This window comes from Notolepis coatsorum (assembly GCF_963971535.1).
Source record: "Notolepis coatsorum genome assembly, chromosome: 5".
In the NCBI taxonomy this organism is placed as follows: Eukaryota; Metazoa; Chordata; class Actinopteri; order Aulopiformes; family Paralepididae; genus Notolepis; species Notolepis coatsorum.
This window is the reverse complement of record NC_140169.1, coordinates 85,366,261-85,391,664: the sequence shown is the minus strand read 5'-3', so window position 1 is coordinate 85,391,664 and position 25,404 is coordinate 85,366,261. Positions and strand designations below refer to the sequence as shown.

Here is a 25,404-nt window from a genome sequence, read left to right as displayed (position 1 = left end):
CGGCGTGGTGTCACCCTTTGCACACACGATGTGAGACACGTTGTTGAATTTGAAACAGTTCCCCCTGCTGTACTTAAATGTTTTCCGCAATGTGAGGAGGACTCGAGGGGGTTGTGTTTTTATAGAGAGTAGCTCAGCCTCGTTGGGCCGCTGTTCTTGAAGAAGGGAGAGGGCGCACAAGATTCCAGAAATGGGACAAGAAGCTGAACATGAATGGAGGTCGAGACTCTCACAGTGGCCGCGGGTCTCAAAGTTCATTCTTTCTGCTTGTGCAGCGACCGTGGCAGAGATGGGTAGGCGAAATGCGCTGCTTGTTGGTTGGTTTATAACAGGCTCTCTCTTCTTTTTGTTAGTACATAAGTATTAGGCTACATTTAATTAAAACACACGAAAAATAAACGTCCGCGTTACATTGAGCTCGTGGGAGAGAGAGCGGGGGAGAAAATGAATGAATGTGGATTAGTGTGGTTGTTGATCTATGGTTGTAGCTACGGCTGTGGGGGTGCTGGATATATCTATGGTGCTGGAGACATGATCCAATAGACTTTTATACGCATGAGTCTCCTGAACATGGAGAGACCAATCCCAAGTCGAGGCGGGACGCAGGCGGGACCATTACAAAAAAAGAAAAAGACAAATCCATCGAAATCAGTGTTGTTGCTAATCATTGACATAATTATGCTAGCCTGTAAATAATCCCACCAGGAAAATCCAGTTTGCATTTGATATATTGAAAATATTAAAGTGTGTTTGTTTTTTAACAATAATTTGTGATGCCATTGATTGATTGATTGATTGATTGATTGATTGAAAATTGTATTAACAGATTGCAGAATGGGTACAATACAGTACGGCTCAATAGTAGCCTACACACAATTGTTAAGGGGATGCAGACCAGAGAAAGACTTTCGTCTTGTTTACATCAGGGTCCCCCATTTTCAATTCATCATAACATATGACATACATGACAGTACTGCTACATATTTTTTTTTTTATCTAGTAATTTTTCTCCCCATTTTCTATTTTTCTCCCATCCCAATTTCGTATTATCCAATTCTACCCGCCCCTGTCTCGAACGTTGTTAGGCCATGCCTCCCACTGGTCGGCTGCAGTGAGGACCAAGCCTTGCATCACGTGTACACGAGGCAGCTGTCGCATCTTTTCACCTGTACAGTGCGATCTCTCAGCGGCGAGGAGTAACGCGTGGGAGGCTCACGCTGCCCCCGTTGCTTCCTGATTCTGCTGTGCAGGCGCACCAACCGACCTGTAGGAGTCGCTGTCCACAACGTCCAATCCCCACCCACCGGCTTTCCCACCTCCTAACACTGCCAATTGTATTAGTATGAACAACCAGCCAAGCCGGAAGCAACGCCGAGAGCTGGGCTCGAACCCAGCATCTCCTGCGTTAGTGGGCGAGCGCCTTGCCCACTGCGCCACTTAGCCGCCCACAGTACTGCTACATCTATACATTTATCCATCACAAACACTGGCATTTAAAGGGTACACATTCAAAAAGTCCTGCACCAGAATGCAGGAAATCAAGTCTTTGTAACACAAATGTTCCTGGTGGGGGACCCCCAGACCCCCCGCTTAAAAAGTGGCCTGACTGGGGCTATATTTCACACTATATTTCCTGGCCTGAATGACTTCCCCAGTCCGGCCCTGTTCCCAACTGTATCCTCTCTCTGTCTCTCTCTCTTGTTCTCCTCCAGTGACCTTCCCTCTTGACCTGACTAAGACCCGTCTCCAGATCCAGGGGGAGGCGGCGCTGCATCGTCATGGAGGTGGTGGTGGTGGGGCCCCTTACCGCGGGATGCTGAGGACCGCTGTGGGCATCGCCAGGGAGGAAGGGCCCCTCAAACTGTGGCAGGGAGCCACACCGGCTGTCTGCCGCCACATCGGTGGGTCCGGTAGTGATGATCACAGAGGCCTTGCACAGAATGTTTGTGCTCTCTCTTTCTTCCAACATGGCTGCTTGTAACCATTGGTAACAACTGTTGAAATAAAATGCCTAATTTCTGTGCAGCGGTAGAGTAGGTAAAACCATTAGGAAAAGCATGATATTACAGTTCCACTGTGCTTTGTTTAGAAGAAACAAAACTATGGCAAAACAAAAACAGAACAAAAATAATACATGACAAAATAAAATAAAACTGACAGAATTAGAGGTCAAAAGCAAGATTGAAAAGGTGGGTTTTGAGGGCTGATTTAAAAGATGTCAGGGTGTTTGCATCATACAGTATATATCAACATATAATGTAGCAAATATTGTTTTGCACATAGTAGCAACTGCTGTTTTTTCCAACATGAAGAACAAATGGATATTGTAGGACAGTGCAACCGATGTTGTAATGAAATGTTTGACCATACTGTACTGTAGGGGCGGGACTCACCAGAGGCCCAACGACACCATATGATCACTATACTACTAGAGTCACAATATTGTAATAGTGCGATATATAGCTATTTGTTACCTTTTTTCAACTGCAAATGATGTCCCCAATGGAAAACTTTGTTAACATCTGCACACACAAAAAAGAAATTGTAATACAATTTAATAAGTATTTCATATTTCATATTATTAAATTGTAATTCATATTTAATTATTTTTTAAATAATATAATAATACAAAAAATATATACTTTGCGTTACTGTATCAATATAATAATATTGGTATGCAAAATATCATGATATATCACTGTATCGTTCTTTCCCCAATCCATACCATAATAATGTATGTTTGTGTGCCATACCTGGGGTTCAAACACCTCATGTCTCTGAGTGTCCAGTCAGCCAATGGAGAATGCCCCCTCAGTCAAAGGAAATTGATTGATTGATTGAAAACTTTATTAACAGATTGCAGTAGAATGGGTACAATACAGTACATCTCGATACAAACAGCTAAGAGGATGCAGACCAGAAAAAGACTTTCGTCTTGTTTACATCAGGGTCCTCCATTTTCAATTCATCAAGAACAACAAGACATTAGGCTTCAGGCAATTGGGTGCTTTTACACTCATACTGTATATTATGTGTAACACAACCTTTGTCTCTGTGTGTGTGTCCTAGTGTACTCTGGAGGGCGAATGCTAGCCTATGAGCAGCTGAGAGAGTCCGTGCTGGGGCGTTCTGAAGATAACAGTTTCCCTCTCTGGTGAGAACACTGTGTTGTGCCATGTGTGGGACGTTTGCACCGCCGTTTCCTTATTGTGCCGGCACAGCGGTTCTCAATCTGGGGGTCGGGGAGGGTCACGAGATGTTTTCAAGGGGTTGTAAAAAATATATGAAAATGATTGTATTCATAATCTTCGGTATAGACGATTTATACTTGACAACATAAACATTCTAGAGGGAGCCGCCACGTTTATTTCCTGTTGCAGGGTTCACTATTATTGTGCTTAAAAATGTCACATTTCCTAAATAGGCATTTTAGTAGCTAAGGTATGTACTATTTTTAGCTAAGCTCAGCTATTTCATTCATAATTATATCATTATGATTACACTTTATACCAAAATCATTAAAATTGCTATTATTACCGGGGCGGTCAGGTGGCGTAACGGAGATTGCGTTCGTCACCAACCCCGGAGCGAATCCAGCTCACAGCTCCGGGGTTGTCACCAGCTTGGCTGGCCGTTTACACTAATACAATTGGCAGTATTAGAGGGTAGGAGAAGCTGGCGGGGTGGGTCCGGGTCGTTGTAAACAGCGACTCCTACAGTTCGGTCGGGGCGCCTGCTAAGCGCGGATAGGATCTAAGTGGGATAGTGTGATCCTTCCACACGCTACGCCTTCTCAGTGAGAATCCGCGCTGCCAGGTGAAAAGAAGCGGTTGATTGGCTGGACGTGTGTCGGAGGAAGCACGTGGTAGCCTCTAGGGGTGGGACGATACATCGATCCAGATCGATACATCGATGTAATTATCAATGATCGAATCGGATCGATGCGATGTAATATGATCGATTCATATCGATACTCTTATTTTGAAAATCCTGTGGCGAGTCTCATATCCGCCCAAGAACAACAGCAGTAGCTCCGTGTGTGTAGATGTTACAGCATAGCATTCTCCCTTTCTGTGTGTGTGTGTGCGTGCGTCTTTGGAAAGACCAGATGAGGTCAGAGGAGTTTGATGTTTAAATGTTATTTAAACATAAACAATATAATACATAATAAATGTAGGCCTATACATGATCATGCAACATCAACAAATTGTTGTAGGAACGGTTTGGGAGAGGGAGGTAGGGAGGGGTTTTAGGTTGTGAGTTTTGAGTTCCAAAAAATTTTGCTTAAAGTTTAAAGCTCAATATATCAAAACGTGGCACTTTACAGTGAACGGGAGGTCTATTTGTATTAAAAACAATATTGATTTTCTTTTAAATGTCTGGAAGAGCTCAAAAATACAAATGTAAAATTATATTTTCATTACCTTTTTTTGGTTGATCTAAATGTTACTGATTGTGTTAAATGGGCATATGATATCATCTCATATCGATTGCAGGCACCTGAATCTAATCGTATCGTATTGTATCGTGAGAGACTTTGTGATATCGGCAAATATCGTATCGTTGTCCAAAGAATCGATATCGTATCGTATCATGATGAAACTGGTGATTCCCACCCCTAGTAGCCTCCACTCTCCCAGACCGACTGTGGGGGGTAAGTGCGCAGCGACCAGGAAGGGGATTGGGAATTGGCATAACGACTAACATTGGGATGGGAGAAAATCGGAGGAAAAAGGAGGAAAAAAGAAAAAAAAAAATTGCTATTATTAACACTTTGATCGCCATGCTTAAATTCAGAATTTACCATCCTTCGCCAGCCCTATTTAATATGGAGAAGTTCCCCTTCTTTGCAGGGCTATAACTTTTTAAATTGTATTGCTAAATTGACATTACTATGGCCCATTCAACGTCAACATCTATTGTTCAGGGTGTAGCAACGTTATACTTTTTCATTCACATATTCATACTAAAATACGGTCTAAAGTATAAATATGTTTTTATCGTTTTCTGCAGCTTTCTCCAGAACGTGATTTATAGCTCCAAATGCATTATATTGATGATCAAATACAGTTTGATAGCAATCTGCGCGAGATAAAAAATTTCAACTGGACGTGCTTCTAGAAGTTACTAAGTATGATCTGATGATGACCGGATGGGGGGGGGGGTCGTTTATAATTCCGTGGCCAACGTTCATCTAGTGTGGGTGATATGATCATTAGAGCAGTTAGTATCGAACACATTGAAAAATAATGCTGAATCTTACCGTAGCTTCCTCGCGCTGTTGGGCGATGAGCATGGAACAGAAATGTTCCTATTATGGGATGTACAAATATGCGATCCATTTCCAGGTTGTATAATAGTATATACGTCCAAATCATGTTGTTTATCGAGTTATTGGTAACGGATTGCTATCCGTTGTGTCCAGCTCGAGTCCTGAGACTATTACCGAGTGATCGGACCGAATTGAAATGAGCACCAGCTTCCATTTCCTGTTCCCGCCCTGGGCGATCCGCCGATCGGCCACCAGATGGCGCTCTTGAACCGTTGGAGAGTTGAGAGGGGCTCAACAGTACATCTCATGTCTCCGGGGGAGAAATATGATTTCGATCACAGATTTTTGAAATATTGATATCAAAGACGTGGTCCAGCGTCTTTGGCAGAATGAGCATGGCGGGGAAAGACGTGTTCCAGCGTTTTTGGCGATTAAAGTGTTAAAGTCGAAGTTCATTTTGAATGGACCAAACAAATGAAAAAATACAAATCTTTTAATTCTAAAATGTTTTTTCCCCCATTGTGTTATAATACGGCGATATTTCCTCAGACTACAGTACACGCGCTCTCAAAATCTAATACCATTGTGTTCCTCCTCTAGACACCACAGGGTCTCAGAACCAGGATTAGAATCACCTCTGGGCCCATATTCACAGTTCCCTTGAGTAGGAGTGCTGATCTGGGATCAGTAACCAGTAGCACTTGTCTTCACGTGACCTTATTAAAACTAATAGACTGGAGCTGACTCGAGATCAGTGCTCCCACTTTGAGAGGCTTTGTGAATCTAGGTTACTACATGTATACTGTAACTATGCTATGGAGTCAGTATTTGAGTCACTTCTATTGAGCCTCTCACTTTAAGACTCTAACCCGAAGCTCTGTGCTCTCGTGTTTATGTTTGCATGGCTAGCGCTATCTGGCTAGCTATACGCTAGCAAGCTGGGACACTATTGCGGCTATCTCCTTTCTGGAAATAAATTTGGTTGCTAACCGTTTCCCAAAAAAAAAAAAAAAAATACTATTCCAGCTTGTAAGCTCTTGAGTTTGAAAGAACATTTGCTCAACTCAGCAGTCGTATTTATTTTTCTAGAAAGAAAACACTGGCTAATCAACCTTTATTTATTCTCGAAATTTTCCCCAAGGGATCAATAAAGGAATATCTTATCTTATCTTAAATACAATTGAGGTCACCCTCATTTTCAATGTCGTCGAGACTTTACAGACATTTCAATGCACACATTTCTACAATATAACAATTATAAATATTATTAACTATCTATATAGAACTAATGCTTTGTAAGATTCCACACCCCTACAGTGTTGCTAGTTTCTGTCTTTCTAGATGATTATCTCAGAGCCAGTGTGTTATGTTTGTGGTGCTCAGGAAGGCAGTGATAGGAGGCATGCTGGCTGGAGCGCTGGGACAGTTCCTGGCCAGTCCCACTGACCTGGTCAAGGTTCAGATGCAGATGGAGGGTCGACGAAGACTGGAGGGCAAGCCACCACGGTCTGTGTGTGTGTGTGGGCGGCATGTTTATGTGAAAAATCAGGACACACTTTGAGAATGCATGATTCAGGAAATTAGGACAATTTACACAGGGAAACCCACTAATGGAAGGCCAGAAAAGAACCAGGGAATGTGTGTGGTGCTCGACATGACGGCTGATCTCACTGGCTTGCCTGTATCAAATCAATACATCCCATACATACAGCATCGGAACAGGAAGAATCTCAGCTACAACACTTACAGTAACTAAAGCATTTCCAGTAAACACAGCCTACATGGCAAGCATTTCTTTTTTGGATCCACTTTTTCTCCTGTTTTTCTCAGATTTTCTCCCATCCCAATTTCGTCGTTATGCCAATTCCCCCCTCCCCTTCCTGGTCGTTGCTCGCATGTGCCCCCCACTGGTCGGTCTAGGGAGTCCTGAAGTCTATCAGATGCTTCCTCCGTCACATAGGAGACAGCCAGCAACCTCTTTTCACCTGCCAGCGCGGACTCTCATTGGTGAAGTGTAACGCGTGGGAGGTCACACTACCTTCAACATATCCCTTCTTTGCTGTGCAGGCACCCTGACCGACCTGTAGGAGTCGCTGTTTACAACGACCAGAATACCACCCCACCGGCTTCCCTCCTGCTGACTCTGCCAATTGAGCCAGTATGTTATATATTACTGCAAAATTATAACATGAAATTCACCCCTGGTGTCATTCTGTCTGCCACACCTTGATTCTACTTGCTTTGACTGTTTAAATGAGATGTCAAAATTGGATGAGGGGTTCAACTTCCAAAGATATCACTGTGCAAAACACACCGGTCAATTTTTACTGTATATAGTATGGGAAGGAGGGTATGACCTAACGCAAGAGAAGGGTTAAAGTTAGCATTAAATAATCCTTTGCATGGTGAATACAAAATAACCAGCATCCCAACAGCCAGAAACCATTACTCTTTTCATGAGAAGATTAAAAAGAGCAGACGTTGCTAATGTCTTGTAAGTACAGTATGTGTAAGTTACCTGTGGATGTTCTCTTTGTGTGCACTTTAAACTCTTTTATCACAATCTCACCCCTATCTGTGAATGGACTCTTCCGGCCTCTTGTAATTGCAGAGTGCATGGAGTGTACCACGCATTCATGAAGATAATCTCAGAGGGGGGCATCCGAGGCCTGTGGGCAGGGTGGGTTCCAAATGTCCAGAGAGCTGCCCTGGTTAATCTAGGAGGTACGTTGACATCCAAGTGTGTTTCAGTTCCCAAACTTAAAGCTATACAGCTGCAAGCTGGTGGTCCGAATCCGCTTCCATTCATTTGTGCTAAAATAGGCTATACTATACTGTATATAGGTTATAAGATAGATTAATCGATTACTTAAATAATCATTGGTAGCAGTATACTGGTGTTGTCATTTTAAAACATCTCATTTGAGATTTTCTTTTCTCCCTCAGATCTCACTACATATGATACCGTCAAGCACTTTCTATTGAGAAATACCTCACTTCAAGACAACAGCCTGTGTCACGGCTTAGCAAGGTAACATTTAGGCTAGATTTGGATTGGCTATAGTTTCAATGTTCAACTATAAATAGAACTTCTGCTTCTATCTTCCAAACCGCACACACATCTTTTTGGGGGCGAGTCTCTAGGGACATTCTGTAAGCTAGGCGGAGGGAACCAAGCGCACACAGGGCGTCAGATTTAACCCAGACTGTCCCTGGAGACCAAAATGTGCACGGATCCAAAAACATTATTGTTTACAAACAGTAAAATAGTCTACTCCACTATCAATCAAACCTTCCCCTACTACTCCATGATTAAACCCTGTAAGTCCCAAATTCAATGGACATTATCAACTTCAGAGGCCAGAATGTGGGACTTATAAACACATTTACTATGCAATAGCACTGTGAGGCTGAACAACAGGACCCATTGACTATGTAAATGTGCAAAAAAAATTTAAACATTTAAAGACTTTTTTTAAATAGCTAAAAGTGATGTTGTAATTTTGCAACCAAGGGTCTTTGTTAACACATTGGGCGCCGGGGGTTGTGCCCATCATTGTACCCAGTCTGCCACCGTTGAAAGCCTATGGAGATGTTTACCTTCTTTGCAGGGCTATAACTTTTTTAAATGTATTGCTATATTGACATTACTATGGCCCATTCAACATCGATTATCTATCGTTCAGGATGTGGGAACGTTATATTTTTTCATTCATACATTGTTGTGTTAATACCGTCTAGTAGGGGTGGACGGTATGGTCTAAAATTTATATCACGGTATAATTTGAAGCATAGACGGTAACGGTATATATCACGGTATCATCGTTTTTGATAAAAAAATGTATATAATTTTTTTTTTTTATAAAATATATATATTATATAATTAGACTTGTACTTGTATTATCTGCGAGACATTGCCACCACGCAACAAGCTCCACTGTCTGTGTGTACTCTAGTAGCCTCCAGCTACGGCCAGGATTCTCCGGAGCTGCACCTGGACCTATACTCGAGTAGCCTCGAGCAGAGCTACGGCCAGGATTCTCCGGCGCTGCACCTGGACCCTATTGTATTGGTATAACGTTACTTAACTGTGCTCAGCAAGCCCTCAGCTCGAATACGCATCGAATCAGTGTTATAAGACATTGATATCAGGAGCTATCTGTAGCTACTGCTAGCCGGATATATAACGTTAATACAACGCCTCAGTGAATTATTTAGTTCAATGGGACATTTCGTTTTGAACGGTGAACTAACTTGCGTTAACGTGAGCTAACAGCTAACAGGTAGCACACACGTCTCTACTAGACTTTGTGGAGCGTTTGTTGATGTCAGGAGCTATCGGTAGCTGGCCGACTAGATACCGTTCGGTTAGACAATGCCTCATCATGTATTAAACTAAAAGTGAATAGTTGACTGGGTCATTTTGTAACGGTAGCTAAGCTAACGTTAGCTCAGGGAGACGCCGCCGTCCTCCCATGTCCCGTCCCACTAGACTACTAGACCCGTGTTTACATGCGTGCGGTAGGGGCTGGCACGCCCACTGCGCGAAGCCTCCTAAATAACTTGTTCCAGTTCGCATATATCTATTATCTATGACTAATTTTATCTATTTTTAGGGGCAAATGCGAGTGAAATAGTCGCGCTGTGGTTACATGACGTCATTGCTATTTTAGAGCTGCACTACCGGTTACACGGTATAGTCAAAATCCATACCGTAGAGCAAATTCATACCGTTTATACCGTATACCGTTTATACCGTCCACCCCTACCATCTAGAACAGGGGTAGGCAACCCTAGGCACGCGTGCCTGCATAGGCACGCAGGGGCATTTTCATCGGCACAGGGGGCAGCATAAAAAAGAAAAAAATTATATATATATTTTATTTTTTATTTTTTTTTAAATATTATAGTGAAATATTTTGCACTGTTGTCGCATTTATCTTGTTGAAATCCTCCCACAGGTTACACATTTAACATTGCACATGTTAAAAGCCATTTTTTTACTCAAAATGTGAGTATTACCAAGTCAACTTGTGTTCTTAAAACAATGACAATAAACATAGTTTTATTAGGTTGAAATAATGTGGTTGTGTACTTATTTTTCTGTTAACTTATTATGGATTGAAAACTGAAAACCTTAATGCACAGTAACTGAACTCAATATTTTTAAGTTCTGGTAACTTATTATTATTTATTTTTTTACAGTGTAGTCTTGCGATCAATCAAAACTTATTTACACGATATACCTCACATTCACCCTCCATTCACATCCTGGTGTTCTCCTGGTGTTCTCCATTAGGCCTGTAGGTGGAGCTATGACAGCACACGTACAGTACACACACCGATGGTGTGTGATGTGTCCAAAAATGAATGGGCAAATGTGAGTGAAATGGTCGCACTGTATGCAGCTGTTTGTCTGCATTGCATTCCCCCCCCCCCCCAACTCAGATTTAGGGTTGATACAACCATCATAATAATATTGTTAATAATAACAATAACAATAATTATGTAATAATGTAAAAATTATCATAAAAAATACCTGATTATGAGAAAAAAAATTACGATGCATGGAATATTGTTGAGGCACACTAGTTACAACTATATTTCAAACAGGCACTCCATGTCAAAAAGGTTGCTGACCCCTGGTCTAGAATATAAGTATGTTTTTAAGGTTTTCTGCTGTAATTCCAAAAACGAGAGTTATAGGCCCTGACGCATTTGATAGATTATCGATTGACGTTTCTTTCCTATACACGCTATATTAAAAAATTCAAATGTATATGATCGGTATACATTATGCTTCATCATGCGTGAAGGAAAGGCGGGGGGGTCGTTTATAATTCCTTGATCGTCAGTAATGGCTTTATTTAGTATGGGTTGATATATTGATCAGATGGTTTGCAGTGAAATGAATAAACAATCGGGCTGAAAATAACGTTACTGTCCTCTTACCGTTCGCCGATGAGACTGGAGGAAAAAGATCCCAATTATTTGACGCCGATCTCCTAGATTCATTTCCGGTTTGTATGGCGCAATAAACGCCGAAATCATATTGATTATTAAGTTTAGAAAGCGATCCAAATGCACTATAGTGTTTGTCTGGATCCACGTAACAAGATATTACTGCCGGAGGGATTTCCTCGATGCACCAGCGCCACTTCCGGTTTTGGCGAGTGTAACTCACCCGACCATCCACCAGGCAGCGGTATTGAGGCGTTGCAATCTCATACAGGGTCCCGCTGCAGTCCAGAGGTTGGCTGGATGAATTATGAATGCCATGGCGAAAAAATTAAATATTGATCCCAAAAACGGCGTAAGTCGTTCTTGGTGTTCAACGCATGGCGGGCAGAAACGGCGTAAGTCGTTCTTGGCGACCAATGTGTTAAAAGAAAAAGACACAAAAGATAAATAGCATTACATGTGTGTTTTCTCCTGCAGCACATGTTCAGGTTTGGTTGCTGCTACCTTGGGAACCCCTGCTGATGTCATCAAAACCAGAATCATGAATCAGACCAGAGACGTCAATGGCAGGTGAGGCTTCTCAGTGGCCAGAATAAGATGAGGCTAAGTAGGGTTGCTTGATGATGGCAAAAATCATAATCATGATTATTAAACACAATTAGTCATTCATTTGCATCTACAGTATGTGGCATCTACTGTTGATCTGCTATCTCCCCCTAAAGACCCCCCTCCCTCCCTCCCTCTAAAAGTCCGGCTACATGAGTAGAGCTCCGGACTTATGATCGGAAGATCACCGGTTCGAGCCCCGGTCAAGGCTGCTGTCGGAAAGTGGTGTTGTTGTCCAGCAGGGGGCACTCTGTCCTCTGGATTTGTCAGTAATAATGCCCCTGTTACGGTGATAGGGACACCGTACAGCTGCGAGTGCCGTCCTTCGGATGAGATGCTAAACCGAGTTTCTGACTGCATTCAGTCGTTAAAGAACCCAGGATGCCTATCGTAAAGAGTAGGGGGTTCCCTGATGTTCCTGGCCAAATTCCCAATCAGGTCTCTGACATCAAGGCCACCTAATCATCCCTTCCCCTTAATTGGCTGATATCAATCCCTGTCTCCTGAGCCGTTCAGCCATTGTGTAGTGTGATGTGTGCCGGGTGCCAGTGTATGGCAGCCATTGAGCCTGCGTAGCCCAAGGTTGGGTGCTACCAGTGGTGGTGAAGGAGGCAATTTCCACCCTACATTGTAAAGCGCTTTGAGTGTCTAGAAAAGCGCTATATAAATGCAAGTAATTATTATTATTATTATTATTATTATTATTATTATTATTATTATTATAAAAGACAATAATGGGTCTCGGAGGGATAATGTTGAGGCTGCATCCTATCCTCTGTATTCTAGCCCAATGATAGTGTTAGAAAACGGGGTTACACCGTAAAACTAAAGCCCTTCATGACTGCTTTCTCACTTTATGGAGATGGTACGATTTTTCTGCAAGAAAAGGAGCTGATCTACATGTTGTGGAGTGAGGCAGCTTCTCTGTGCAGTAACGATATCGCCAGCGGTTGAGAAAACTCTCAGAAGGGACACTGGTCTCGGGGGACACACAGATACCACTTTGCTTGATGCACCAAAAGGGGACACTCCCCTGCATGCACCATCCACCAGGCCAGAGAGTGGAACAGGTTTTACTTCCTGTATCTTCTCACTTCTTCCGTTGCCTTGTCAACTGGAGAGTTCTGTGGTTCTGTGGCTTTTGGGGTGCAATAATAATAATAATAATAATAATAACTTTATTTATATAGCACCTTTCATACAGGGGATTGCAGTTCAAAGTGCTTTACATCAGTAAGAAATAAGACATAAAATCAGTGTAAAACAAAACAAGCAGCAAGAGCAAAGCATAAAGTGGGATAAAATAATGAAGATATATTAATCAAATCATATCAGAACCTCACGTTCCAATAGGCTTCTTGCATTTCTGTAATCTGTTACAAAACACGATAACGGTCATAGTAGGCTGCTCCAAGGAGAGACATCAGTGCAGAAGATTGCTCTGACCTCTTTGATGGAGACGGGGCATCGTCCACTTCAACAGGAGGACCAAGGACTTCCTCTCCACAGCCTCCTCGTCCTCCGCTCCATCACAATCAGATTCTTGCTGTTGGAAAGATACAAATATTCAGGAATAAACTTAATTGGAAAATCAATGTATATTCAAAGACTTTAGTATACAGGAACAATAAGTATTTATATATGTCTACAACTTACATTAGATACCTCTGCTTGCTCCAGACCAGCAGCTTCAGTCATCAGTCTAGTGAATGTGTCGTCACGGAGCTCATCAGATGAGAAGAGCTTTGAAGCGAGGATCTAATGCTGATGTTACATACAGCTTGTCCTTCAAAAATTCAATTTCTTTTACTAAAACACTTTTATATCACATTACACATGCATGCATACAGTTACACACACATGCACAGACTGATTGACTAACTCACACACACACACACACCATGTATTTTCTTTCATATTTGATCATGTCAAATTTAAATAACCAAGCACAGGGGTTACAAATGTATTAGTCTTAGCTAGAAACCCACTGTATTTGTTTCATAACAAACCCACACAGTGGCGTTAAGTGGGCCTAAGCATACCTTGAATTCAAGTTGTTGTATATAGCAGTCTTGAGGTCCTTAATCACTGTGGGGTCGTCGGGGTCACTGCTCATCTTCTCCGGTAGCTGTCCGTGCAGAGGACTTCTCTTCAGACATCACCAGCCATCGGCCCAAGAGCTTTCACCACGTCTTCGGCGACCGTTATGTCAGCCTCTGTCGAAGTGCAGAGATCGATTTTGTTCCTGCACACTTCAGGTGACGGCAGAGTTGCAGAGATAATAATAATTCATTACATTTATATAGCGCTTTTCTCACTCAAAGCGCTCCCCACAATGTAGGGTGGAAATTGCCTCCTTCACCACCACTGGTAGCACCCAACCTTGGGCTACGCAGGCTCAATGGCTGCCATACACCGGCACCAGGCACACATCACACTACACAATGGCTGAAGGTTGAAGGTGTGGTAAATACAAATCTACGAAACCACTTACTGAGACATCACCCAGACGTGACATATACAAAAGCAGGTCTGAAACTAACCTTGCTGGAGAAGATGCTTGTTTTGAAGTTAGTCAAATTCTCTGCGTGCACAAAACATAACTGAGGCTGTCGCAAGTTTCATATGCAAAGATATACGCCCGTACAGCGTGGTTGAAAATGCAGGCTTTCGAAGCCTCGTCGAGGTACTGGAACCACACTACGTTTTACTGACACACAAACAGTCGAGTGAAGTGATAATCCCAACCATGTACGTGGATGTGAAACATGACCTTGCAACTTCACTTCAGCCAGCAGAGAATTCTCCCTGGCAAAGGGAGATATTAGGCTTCAGGCCAAATGAAATATTAGGCTTACTAGGCTTCAGGCCAAGTTAAATATTAGGCTTCAGGCCAAGGGAGATGTAAGGCTTACTAGGCCTTAGGCCAGCGGAGATGTAAGGCTTACTAGGCCTTAGGCCAGCGGAGATGTAAGGCTTACTAGGCTCCAAGCCATGGGAGATGTTAGGCTTACTAGGCTCCAGGCCATGGGAGATGTTAGGCTTACTAGGCTTCAGGCCATGGGAGATGTTAGGCTTACTAGGCTCCAGGCCATGGGAGATGTTAGGCTTACTAGGCTCCAGGCCATGGGAGATGTTAGGCTTACTAGGCTCCAGGCCATGGGAGATGTTAGGCTTACTAGGCTCCAGGCCATGGGAGATGTTAGGCTTACTAGGCTCCAGGCCATGGGAGATGTTAGGCTTACTAGGCTTCAGATTAAGAGAGATGTTATTATCCTTCCTCGTGCATACATGAAATGTACATGCTAGTAATAGGCTTCAGATTAAGAGAGATGTTAAGATTACTGGGGTTCAGGCTAAGGGAAATGTAAGGCTTACTAGGCTTCAGACCAAGGGAGATGTTAGGCTTACTGGGCTTCAGGCTAAGGGAGATGTAAGGCTTCAGACCAAGGGAGATGTGTTCGGCAAGGCTACTCATGAGCACTGATGACTGAGGACGTTGTACCTAAATACAGCTGGATTGGTGGATCAACATGTCAATTGTAATTTTGCAAATACTGTAGTATCATCATCTTCATTGAAAATGAGGCCCAGTCCCTAAATAATTTCTCTAGATTAAATTTGAATGAATGAGAAATTAATTAATTATGACAAAAGAACAAAATAATACAGAAAGATGAAGAACATGATATATGTCTGCATCAGTTTGGGGGAATAAGGTAGGAACGGGGTTCATTCTTCACTCTAAATCAGGGGTCGGCAATTAGGTTTGGCCGTGGGCCAATTTTTCCCCAAGCCATTGTATGACGGGCCAGAACCAAAAACAATGACTAATAATGACTATAATAATAATAATAATAATAATAATAATAATAATAATAATAATAATAATAATAATAATAATAATAATAATAATGACTATAATGATAGTGAAAAATGTTTAACTCTGTCAAAATAAACGAGCTGCATAGGTGGCATAATAAACTGTAAACGACATATACATGTTTGCACTGAACATTATACCTTTGTCTTTTTTCTATTATAAAGTGTCTCTCGGGTGCATAACACATGGACAGATCAGTAGGATGGGCATTTGATTTTAATGCAGGTGCTCGCATTATAAATCGAATGTATTATTATTATTATAACGCATGAACAGATCAGTAGGATGGGCATTTGATTTTAATGCAGCACCGCGGCGGGTGTATTATAAATCGAATGTATTATTATTATTATTATAACACAACTCACCATAATGCAGCCCTGCCCTGGGCTTATTATTGTTTCTGTTTCGGTCCTCCAAAATCCCTGCTAATGTTTGAAACATGTCAAATGTCCACTCGCGTTGAATGCAGCTACTTTATCTTCTGCCAACTTGAACACAGTTGCTTCATTGCCTCGTTTGCTAGCGTGTCGCCATGTCAACACGTGAGAGTCACCTGTTGCGATAAACCCGTATTTTAAGTATGACTCCTGGTTTTGTTTATGTGTCTTGGAAGTCGTAGTTTCCTATTCTGGCTCCTCAGTTGGTATTTCATCTTTGCAAAGAAGCTATCCAACGACGTTTTTTTATTTATTTTTTTACTAAATTTAGCTAACGCGCCCGGTGGGGGATCACTGCACTAGAAAAGAGAAACTATAAGAATTTTCCATTGGAGTCCACGTGAGCATTTCTAGTATTTCAATTGGCTATAGTGACAGACATAGATAGACATTGACATTTCACCTGCTGCTAGCTAATGTCAAAACATCGAAATGTCACTATCGAAAAACCTAAAGAAGAAAATTGAGAGTGAAAACAGAGTATTTAAAGATGAATGGACAGACAACTACGCGTTCATGTTACCTGGATTCATTCATGCAAATCCCACCTGTCTGATCTGCAATGAAGGTGTGTCTGTTATCAAAGAATACAACATTAGACGGCACCACGACACAAAACATGCCAACTTTCAAATGTTCTTCCCACCAAAGACAGAGGCACGAAAGCGCAAAATTGAAGCGCTGAAAGCTGGCTATGCACACAGCAACAGGATCCTGGTGCGAGGCCTCACAGACCAACAAAAAGTGACGTGCGTCTCTAAAAGCGTCGTGGCTGCTCGCAAAGCACAACAAGCCATTCACAGATGCAGAGGTTTTCAAGGAGATGATGGTGACCGTTTTGGAGGAACTTGCCACCGACAAGTCAATGGATGGAATAATTGCGTCAGTGAAACAGCTGTCCCTCTCTGCGGCGTCCGCTTCCCGCCGCATAGAAGCACTGTCAGATGCGGTGCAGGGTACAATTATTGAGTGTATTGGTCAAGCCAATAACTTTTCCTTAGCCGTAGCCCAGTTGTGCGTTGTGTGAGATATTTTGATGGAAAGGAAGAGCTGCTGTCTCTAATAATTAGAAGGGCACACCACCGGAGAGATTCTGTTTTCTAAACTGGAAGAGTTGTTTAGGCTGCATTCACTGTCATTTGAGAGGGTTAACCTAATCGTGACAGACGGGGCTCCTGCTATGGTGGGAAAGCACAGAGGTCTAGTTAGCAGGTTGAAGGAACTCGCCCCCCAAATGCATGGGCTGCACTGCCTCATCCACCAAAGTGTCCTTTGTGCCAGGCTCAGTGGCGAGCTAAAGGGCGTTATGGATAAAGTGATGCAAGTCATTCATTTTGTCAGAAGTACGTCAAGCACCCAGCATCGGCTTTTCCGACAACTTGTGGCTGAGTCAGAAGATGCCACCCACGGTGACCTGGTGCTACACAATGACGTGCGCTGGTTGAGCAAAGGCAAAGCATTGGACCGCTTCTGTGCGCTACTGGATGAGGTCAAGGCGTTCCTTGCATTGAGCAAGAGCAAGGCAGCAGCTGACCACCTTGCCTTCCTGGGAGACATAAAGTTCATATCCAATGTAGCATTTTTGTCTGATATATTTGGCCACATAAATCAGCTTAACCTTCAGCTACAGGGGAGAGATAAAACCATCGTGGACATGGTTAAAAAGCTCGAATCGTTCACGAGGAAGCTGGAGATGTTTGAGACAGACATATCCACTGGTGGCAGGCTCCTACATTTCACCACACTAAAAAAGGCATTGGGACAAGTGACGGAGATGATGGTTGACTTCATCAAGCAGCTACGAGCCAACTTCACCTCTAGGTTTGATGACTACTCTATCCCAAAAGAAATCATTGCCTTTGTACGTGACCCTCTCACAGTTAAACCTGGTGGACACTTCTCCTCCCTGGCGAAAGGAATGATCCCCTTGTTAGATGAGGCTGCACTGGAAATGGAGCTAATGGACTTCCAAACAACCTCCCTTGTCAGCGATGCGTTGCGGAGTGCGGAGTCTGTGAGTGCCTTTTGGATAGCATGCTCAGAAGAGTACAGCAACATCAAGAGACTCGCATTGTATGTGCTCACAATGTTCCCTTCCACCTATGTATGCGAGTCGTCCTTTTCATCAATGAATGCGATAAAGACAACTCAGAGGAACCGACTGACTCATAAAAGCCTTGAGAACTGCCTGCGGATTAAAGTGACGTCCATATCACCAGATATCCAGCGAATAGTGACCGACGGGAGATGCCACTTTTCACACTAAGTGAATACTAAGCCTGTTATTGCCAAATTGTTTAAAGTTTAATTGCCTTGTTTTTGCAATGTTTTTAATTGCATTACTGTTTAATGCCAAATTGTATTTTTCATTTAGTTAACGAATGTCTCGTAATTCAAATACCTATAGCGCCGTCATTTCAGGAGCTTTTTCAAGCACTCTTTTTGTTTAAAGTTAATTGCATTGTTTTTGCATTGTTTTTAGTTGCATTACTGTTCACATGCATTTGTGGTGCCGTCAGTCATGAGTAAATATAAAGCTTGAATGACTTACTGAACTGGTGTTTTTATTTCATGGATGCGTGTTTCCCATTTCAGCACCACGCGCTGTCCACCTCACTTTGAGCAAGCCTAGTATACCTGTTATTCACTCTCAACATGGATAAAACATAAAGTATGCATATAATAAAAATAATATGATAAATAAAATAAATATCATATTCTCAAAATAAACTGACGGGCCAGAAATGATTGCTGGCGGGCCAATTTCGGCCCGCGGGCCGCCTATTGCTGACCCCTGCTCTAAATACAGGGGTTTCTTTTCAGTGTTTTTACAGAAAGATATTTCATCAACCTGTAAAAAAAATAGCTTTCATTCACATTAGAAATATTGTAAGAGGAGCCGGCCCTACCACAGCAGAATACATATTCTACTGTATCCGTCCCCAGAGGCCTGCTGTATAAATCATCTATTGACTGCTTGGTCCAGGCTGTCAGAGGAGAAGGACTGGCTTCGCTCTACAAAGGATTCCTGCCCACCTGGATGAGAATGGTATTCAATCAATCCCTTTACATTCAGCCAATCTCTCATACATTCAATCTGTCATCTTTGCCCGTGGTCCATGGAGGCTCTCCCCGTTAACACATTAACTGCCACAGAGTTTGCCCGTCTCATACCACTCTATGCCACCACTCTAAGCCTATGGAGATGTTTACCTTCTTTGCAGGGCTATAACTTTTTAAATTGTATTGCTAAATTGACATTACTATGGCTCATTCAACATCGATTATCTATCGTTCAGGATGTAGGAACGTTATACTTTTTCATTCATAGATTCATACGAAAATACCGTCTAGAATATAAATGTTTTTATCGTTTTCTGCAGTAATTCCTAGAATGTGAGTTATAGGCATAAACGCATATATAGATTATCAACTGCCGTTTGTTGCCAATACACGCTTAATTAAAGATTTCAACTGTACATGATCCTAAACATCAACTTATGACTTATCATGTGCGGATGAACGGGGGGGGGGGGGTCGTTTATAATTCCGTGATCGTCAGTAAATGCTTTATGTAGTATGGGTGATATATTGATCAGAGCAGTTTGCATTAATAATAATAAACAATCACGCTGAAAATGACGTCAGCGTCCTCTTACCGTTCGCCAATGAGACTGGAGGAAAAAGATCCCACTTATTTGACGTGGGTCGACTAGATCCATTTCCGGTTTGTATAATAATAAACGCCCAAATCATATTGATTATTGAGTTATGGCAGCGATCCATATGTACGGCTGTGTGTCTAGAGTCCCGCAACAATATGTGAGTGCCGGACGCATTTCCCCGGTACACGGAGATCACCAGAGATCCATTTCCGGTTGTAACTCGCCCGATCACCACCAGGCGGCAGTATTGAAGCGTTGCAGAGTTGTGCAGGCTCCCACTGTATCAGCCGAGGCTGGGTGAGGGCATTATGAATACCATGGCGAAAAAATTAAATATGATCTCAATAACGTCGTACGCCGTGGAATGGCAGAATTAGCATGACCTTGAAACACGTATGACGTTTTTGGCGCAGGATGTGTTAATAATCCTGTAAAAGAATTAAATAATAATCCTTAAAAACATTACATTCACAGAACTTGGTGTGGAATAAAAGTATTGCTTTTCCCGACAAATGATTGATTAATGAATTTATAATAAATAAATAAAAAGTTGCGGGTCCAAAGTTTATGTTGTTTACATGTTGCATGCATGTATATCCCCTCCCTACTTCCCATTTCCCAGTGTGGAATGCACCTGATTGGATAAATGTCATGCTGGTGCTCTAGTGCGACATCTAGTGGCTGATTGTTATCTATACAGTAGCACCCTTACCATTCGTTACAGAAACAAGAAACGGGGAAATTCTGCTTGGGTTCTCTGCATGATCCTGCTTTTTTAAATACTCTCCAAGTTGTGATTGATGAAGTTATGTTGATGTCAAGTTTTTAAGTACGTTTTCTCCAATTTCTTGTGAAAGCTAAAACTAAATGTCTATCATTACCCAAAGTGTGAACGCAGGAACTGAATCTAGGCTTTAAGTTGAAGAGAACATTGTGATACATTTGTTTTTAGAATCCAGAATATACATGTGTGTGTAAATGCACTCATTTAGGATCAATATGAGGAGCATTTGTACTGATTGCAGTTGGTCACATGGTACTCCTTACATCGTCCTGGGACTTGTGTTGGACATTGTCTCGGTGTGAAACATGGATCTTTTAGTGAGGTACGGAGCGTTGCCATGACATTTCAGGCTCCGCTTCATATGTTGAAAACAAGACAAGACAATTGTATAAATAAACAACTATATTACAGTTTAATCTAGCTAACTTAACAGTTTCAATATGTTCTCATGCTACATGTAGCTAAAAAGCATTATAAGCTTTACATCCTACTTTATCTGCATTTTAGTGTATTTATATCTGTTTTAACGGCTTAGATCAAGCTTAAACACAGGATATGTTTTAATTGGGTTTTTATACAGAAAAGGATCACTAAAGTGCTATCTGTTGCAGCTGCATTGTTCTCCATAAAAATTGCATATTTGGATAAGTGTGACCATTTCACAGAAAAGGATCACCAAGTTACCATTTCTCAAAAAATATAAATAAATACAGAAAATAAGCACTCATTCTGGACATTTCTAGCTCAATGCGAGGTCTGCTGCTGCTGGCTAATAATACGGTCAATACGTGGGGAGATCTTTGACAAGGCAACACGCATGTCATCCCTCAAGGCTCAACTTGGCCCTATATTTTGTTTTCAGAGCTGTCATGGATGAAAAGCCAGCTTCACACATATGTGGTGCTGAATGGTATCAACACCTTAACTGCTGCATCATGAGATACTTGGTACTCAGCACCACACTCTGAAACGAGCTCTCCAGGTGGTATCAGATGATATTTCAATGAGTTCTTCCAAGAGTTTGGATGGAGATGTGTCAGGAAGCTTTGTCTCAATGTTGTCTGTAAAGTTTTTTTTATCCAGAGTAACTTGGTGATCCTTTTCTGTGTTTTATTAAATAATGATTTTCAGATTTTGAGAAATGGTCAAACTTATCCAAATATGGTATTTTCATGGAAAACAGTGCAGCTGCAACAGATGGCACTTTAGTGATAATTTTCTGTAATCCAAAAAGAGTAAAAACATTTTAATTTTTTTTTTAAATCTCAAGGCACCCCTGGCAGCTCTCTGAGGCACCCTAGGGTGCCGCAGCACCCCTGTTGAGAACCTCTGGTGTAGGCTATATACTCCTCCATTTCTGGGTAGTTACAGTACGTGAACTCACCTAAGATATTCGTCTTAGTTTTGACAGTATAACGGCATCTAATGGCATGGTTTTCCAATACAAATTACAAATGTGATATGATGTATTAGATTAGGTAGATTTGGCGGCTGAGTGGCGCAGTGGGCAAGGCGCTCGCCACTAACGCAGGATATGCTGGTATCGAGCCCAGCTCTCGGCATTGCTACCGGCTTGGCCGGCCGTCATACTAACACAATTGGCAGTGTTAGAGGGTGGGAAAGCCGGTGGGTGGGGATTGGACGTTGTGGACAGCGACTCCTACAGGTCGGTTGGGTGACGCTGGTACGGCGGAAACAGGAAGTATCGGGGGCAGCGTGAGCCTCCCATGCGTTACTCCTCGCCACAGAGATCGAGCTGTTGCGGTGGAAATATGCGACAGGCTGCCTCCTCGTGTACCGGAGGGGACACGTGATGCAAGGCTTCTATCCTCACTACAGCCGACCAGTGGGAGGCATAGTCTAGCAACGTTCAAGACAGGGGAGGGAGGAATTGGAAATATGAAATTGGGATGGGAGAAAAATAGAAAATGAGGAGATCAACGAAGTGGATAAAAAAAAGATTAGGTCGATTTGTATTTATCTTGTAATACAATATAGTTATGGTGTCTATTTTATTTAAAATTATGTATTTAACTTTTTAATACTACCACGAGTAGTATTTACTTATTTTTTTACTGTATACCTCCCAGTCCTAATTCCCTTTGATAGAATGACTGATCTACATTTGTTGAATGGACATCTGGGTGTCGCTGGTGCTGCACCATCATCAAGTGTCTGCCGTAGAATAATTGATGATGTTGTCAAGAGGACGGGGCGTCATGGAAACGTTCAGAAATGGCCTCCCCCTCGTTACCACCGGGAGACCAGAGTGTCGTCTCCCTGTGCTGCTCTTCTAAAGTCTCCCTGTGCTGCTCTTATCACGGTTCGCACAAGGTCCTTGAAGTGCTTAAAGTGCTTGATTTTTTACAAAAAAAGTCAAGGCCTGGAATTCCTTGAAAACAGCCAATTTCTTTTAACAAGGTGCTTAAAAAGTCCTTGAAATTCAAATCAACCATTCGCATTGAATGTTTTGTTCATCCATGATCAAATTGTTCTGAATCAAGAAATCATTTTTTTGTTCCGTTTTAATAAAATCTGACTAGCATTTAAAAGTGAATTGTATCCTTAGAGTGACAATGAAAAATAGTGCTTGTAAAAGTACTTAAAAGTCCTTGAGTTTCATTTTGCAATGTCTGTGGGAACCCTGTCTTATAAAGTCTGTCCACACATGAAACAAGGCTCATCTTTGTGACAACATTTGAACATTATCAACATTCTATGGCAGACATCGTAGGTGTACCCAAGGAAATTACAATGGTACTCTGACTAGGACAGTGGTTCTCAAAAAGAAATGTGTGTGTCAATGACCCCCAAATGTATACACATTAGACCGTGGACCCCATTTGATAAGAAATTTGAGTCCACGATCCACATCTGAAAAGATATCTGTTGTTGGATATGATTTAGTCCAGAGTTCCATCTCTCTATATATGGTACAGTATACTGTAACTGAGGAAATAATAGTAGAGAATACCATTTTAAATACCATAGTGATGACTAGAATAGTCACTCTTATTCTCTCATTGAACTAACTCCTAGCAAGTGAATTAGTGAAATTGAACTGTTCCCCATTTTTTCTGGGGACCCAATGGAACTCCCTCAGGGACGCCCAGCACTGTGGGCCCAGAGTTGAGAACCTCTGCGCTAGGAAAGGCCCTTTCTATCCTCTACTACCACTCCATCACTGTGTGCAATTGACCTATCTCAAACCCCTCCCTCTTTTCTTGATCCTCCAATCACAACTGTTGCAACTGCTTTGATTGGAGGATCAAAAAAAAGGGGGGACAAGGTTTGAGAGAGGTCAATAAGTTGACTGAATGAGAAATAACTTAAACCAACCTCCAACTCTCTTGTCCTTTTGCCTTCTCCTTTCACAGGCCCCGTGGTCCTTGACCTTCTGGCTCACATTTGAACAAATCAGAAAGACCGTGGGCGTCGGCTCCTTCTAAACCCCTTGGACTGTCACTGTGGAAGATGGAATGTTACTTGAACGCGACTGAAAGAAAAGACCTTTCCTATAGTTCTCTGGTGTTGTTTCCCCCCCCCATCTCATTCACTGCAGTAAACAGTGAGGTAGAGATGGCGGCACTCCGTGCCACTGACTGTGCAGGTCTGTTTTGAAACTGAGGTGTCGCTGGCCAGTCAGCTCAGTGCAGAGGACCGTGTGGTTGGACACAGCTGTGTTTTCCCCCCAAAAGGAGGAACTGGAGGTTACTTCTATGTTGTTATAATAACTCTCGTTTTAAATGTGTTTGGGGAGATGTCTGGGCTGCAAAATAAGCAGTACGGTAATAGTCAGTAATTTTCCTTCATACTTTTTTTTGCCTGTATTCAAAGTGATCTTAAAAAGGCCTTACAAAGTCTTTAACTTGTCTTTAACATTTAACTTGTTGACTGCTGCAGCTAAAGAGTCTAACTTCTTTAACCTCTTAAGCCTGACGGGTCCAGTACCGGACCCAAGCCATAAATCCATCTCTCCAGACTGTATGGATTAATGTTGTGTTTTTTATTAAAAAAATTTGTAGCCAAGAGTAAAGACCCTAATCCTGTCAAAACAGCAGTCATGGTGTTTGTTTACCAATAGGTTAAAGTGTTATTAGTGAAATATCAGTCTAGGAAATGCATTCATAAACGAGCGAATATCGACGGAAATAAATGTGAGCTGCCATTTTGTTTGTAGTCATTATGATGAAGGACAGACAGGGCTTTCAATGAGTGTTGGAATTTCGAAGAATTACACTACCCAGCTCAAGCCAGCTCCTGTCAATCAAGTGACTTGTGGATGAACTTTTTTTCTTTCTTATTTTTCGGGATTATCTACCACACAACTGAACGTTATTGGCATAAATTAGAACACAGTTAGTTTATCTACCCTTCTGTGAACATTTAGCAAAAATCCCCGTTGCAATCCGATAAAAAATGGCGGATCAGTTTCCATAATAAAAAAGTAACTATTTACAGTAGATTTCATTCATGTTCTTGCTGCACGCCTGGTGATACTAAATCCAAATTGAACTCTGCCATTGGAAAGGGAAGATTTGGCCAGATCCATAGATGTGCAACATGGCTATAATAAGGTAATTTATAGGCCTGATATTCTATAATAATATTTCAAATTGCATGTGTCCGGATGGCAGAATTCAGTACTGTATCTACAAAACCTTCTGTTTAATCATCTTACCTTTATTAATTTGCTTAGATTCTTTGTACACATGATCTCAAGAAGGTGCTGAACGAGCTCAGTGGCAGTTTTTCATGTCTGGTCATTTTTAGCATGGTGTTATTCACCATCA

General features: G+C 42.0%; 1 protein-coding gene across 2 annotated transcripts; it reads left to right on the top strand.

The window, feature by feature from the left end:
* Nucleotides 1-9: 9 nt before the first annotated feature.
* Nucleotides 10-24,946, top strand: slc25a27 (solute carrier family 25 member 27). Of its 2 annotated transcripts, XM_084313994.1 has the most exons (9): nt 10-293; nt 1,713-1,901; nt 3,070-3,154; nt 6,656-6,778; nt 7,884-7,996; nt 8,219-8,303; nt 11,711-11,803; nt 19,109-19,211; nt 23,989-24,946. In XM_084313994.1, the coding sequence occupies exons 1-9, from the start codon at nt 191-193 to the stop codon at nt 24,058-24,060; spliced, it is 966 nt and encodes a 321-aa protein (XP_084170120.1). In that variant the 5' UTR covers nt 10-190; the 3' UTR covers nt 24,061-24,946. The 2 variants fall into 2 exon arrangements, with proteins under 2 accessions (XP_084170120.1, XP_084170121.1); XM_084313995.1 differs by lacking the exon at nt 19,109-19,211 and having other exon boundaries at nt 23,989-24,089.
* The last annotated feature ends 458 nt before the right edge of the window (nt 24,947-25,404 follow it).